Source organism: Engraulis encrasicolus, chromosome 5 (genome assembly GCF_034702125.1).
Source record: "Engraulis encrasicolus isolate BLACKSEA-1 chromosome 5, IST_EnEncr_1.0, whole genome shotgun sequence".
Classification (NCBI taxonomy): Eukaryota; Metazoa; Chordata; class Actinopteri; order Clupeiformes; family Engraulidae; genus Engraulis; species Engraulis encrasicolus.
In genome coordinates this window covers 3,672,645-3,675,144 of record NC_085861.1, presented here as the reverse complement: position 1 = coordinate 3,675,144, position 2,500 = coordinate 3,672,645, and the positions used below count along the sequence as shown (strand labels likewise).

The following is a 2,500-nucleotide window of genomic DNA, read 5'->3' as shown; positions in this document are numbered from 1 at the left end:
AGATATCATCATCGCCGACGAGTACAGCATCGGAGACGTCCTGACGGTGAGAACCACGAACAAGGGAGTCACGTGACGCGCGCTAGGGAAGGGCTGCGTAAACCGACAGCTCCTCCATACCATCTTGACATTTTTTATTTTACGTAATTTGTATTACTGTTATTACAGTAAACGGAATTTGTTATAACGTGGAAAACCCTTGCCTACTGTTGTGGCATACCAACATATCGACACAAGAACCACAACCAAGATAGATAGATAGATACTGTAGATAGATAGATAGATAGATAGATAGATAGATAGATAGATAGATAGATATATAGATAGATAGATAGATAGATAGATAGATAGATAGATAGATAGATAGATAGATAGATAGATAGATAGATAGATAGATAGATAGATAGATAGATAGATAGATAGATAGATAGACAGACATCATCCTTGCAGGAAGGTACACCATTGGAGCGTCTGTCTGTGTGTTGTGTGTCCACTGCAATTACGTGTGCTGTATATAGATCTAGCATTCGATTGAGTCTAGTTTGGTGTAATGTGATCCTAGTCCTAATGTGTGTGTGTGTGTGTGTGTGTGTGTGTATGTGTGTGTGTGTGTGTGTGTGTGTGTGTGTGTGTGTGTGTGTATGTGTGTGTGTGTGTGTGTGTGTGTGTGTGTTTGTCCACCGCAGGTTTTCTTTTCGGTCATCATTGGTGCCTTCTCCCTTGGCCAGTGCTCTCCAAACCTCCAGACCTTCGCCAGCGCAAGAGGCGCCGCACACAAGATATACGCCATCATCGACCATGTGAGTGAAATGTACCCTCATACAGCATAATGAAAATGGTAGAGTTTGGTAACACTTTATTTTAGGGATACATCTATTAGCACTAATACATACAATGTGCCTGTATAAGTAACCTGTAAGGCATGTACAAAGCAAAATCAAACATTTGTTAGGCATGTATTCGCAAATGTCTTGTTCATGCACAATAAGGGATTTATTACCAATTTAACCTCAGTAAGGACCTAGTAGGCCTTAGCATTTGCTTAGTACATGCCTTACAAGTTACTTTAAGGGATTGCAGGCATTAACATTGTATGTATTAGTGCTAATAGATGTATCCCTAAAATAAAGTGTTACCATTAAAATAAATATAAAATAAATAACAAACACTGATACTGTAGAGAGGTGATTTCCAAGCCTCCCAACAGGTCTACAGCAGCACAGCAGGGAGTTCACTAATTGACTTCTCACTAATCTGGAATGTGGAAGATACCTACAGTAGTGAGGTGTAGCTGAGGAGGACACACAGACATACCCAGCGTGGAATAGGTGCCTTAATCCAGTGGTTCCCAACCTATGGGTCGGGACCCAACCTATGGGTCGCCAAAGATCCACGGGGGGTCGCGAAGCCCTCTTGAGTTTAAGGGGTTTCATTTTAGAGAGGGGAGAGGAGAGGAGAGGAAAGGAGAGGAGAGGAGAGGAGAGGAGAGGAGAGAGAGAGGAGAGGACAGGAGAGGAGAGAGAGAGGAGAGGAGAGGAGAGGAGAGGAGAGGAGAGGAGAGGAGAGGAGAGGACAGGAGAGGAGCGGAGAGAGGAGAGGAGAGGAGAGGAGAGGAGAGGAGAGGACAGGAGAGGAGAGAGAGAGGAGAGGAGAGGAGAGGAGAGGAGAGGAGAGGAGAGGAGAGGAGAGGAGAGGAGAGGAGAGGAGAGGAGAGGAGAGGAGAGGGATGTGGAATGTGGAATACCTACAGTAGTGGAATAGGTGCCTTAATCCCTGGCCCCTGCCCCACCGTCTGGGCTTCAGTCCTGTGTAACGGAGCAGGGGTCCGTTTCTCGAAAGCGTCTTTGCTAACGACGGTAGCAACGTCCTTCGTGAGAGCGACTCAACTCTCTGTCGACAGCGACGCTCACCACTAAATCCAAGGGAATGGTGTTACGTCTTACGTAAGACGGCCTTAAGACGGTTAGCAATGACAAGAATCAAGAAACGGACCCCAGAGTTTGGTGCAGAACGTTAGTAAACTTCTCTCTCGAAAGCCTCATACAGTATCGTGAGTGCCGCGCAGTATCGGTCTGGACTTTTTTTTCGCTGAGTGATATTGTGCTGTGCCGCCCATTCCCGAACTGGAGGCATGGGTTCGAGCCCCACGTGGTGAGCTAGCGCAGATGACTTCAGTTACACAAGCCCTCTGCCTGCCTCAGCGTCTGAGGTTCAGTGTAGCGTGAGGCATTTTCAGCAGTTCATGCCTTTGTTAATTACTGTAGTTATGGGCTTTGTGATAGAGCTATCAGGGAGAGGAAAGGGGAGGTAGAGTAGGAGAGGAGAGGAGAGTGGAGAGGAGAGGAGAGTGGAGAGGAGAAGCGGAGAGGAGAGGAGGAGAGCAGAGAAGAGAGGAGGAGAGGAGAGGAGAGGAGAGGAGAGAATGAGAGAGAGAGAGAGGAGGAGGAGAGAGGAGAGGAGAGGAGAGGAGTGTAGAGGAGAGGAGAGGGGAGAGGAGAGG

At 47.1% G+C, this 2,500-nt stretch overlaps 1 protein-coding gene across 1 annotated transcript in view; it reads left to right on the top strand.

Annotated features, from left to right (window-relative positions):
• LOC134448757 (ATP-dependent translocase ABCB1-like) overlaps positions 1-2,500 on the top strand; it is a 56,794-nt gene that overhangs the window by 10,961 nt on the left and 43,333 nt on the right. Inside the window, 1 exon segment of the mRNA XM_063198413.1 lies at positions 687-800. Within this exon segment, the coding sequence (XP_063054483.1) occupies positions 687-800 (114 nt within the window).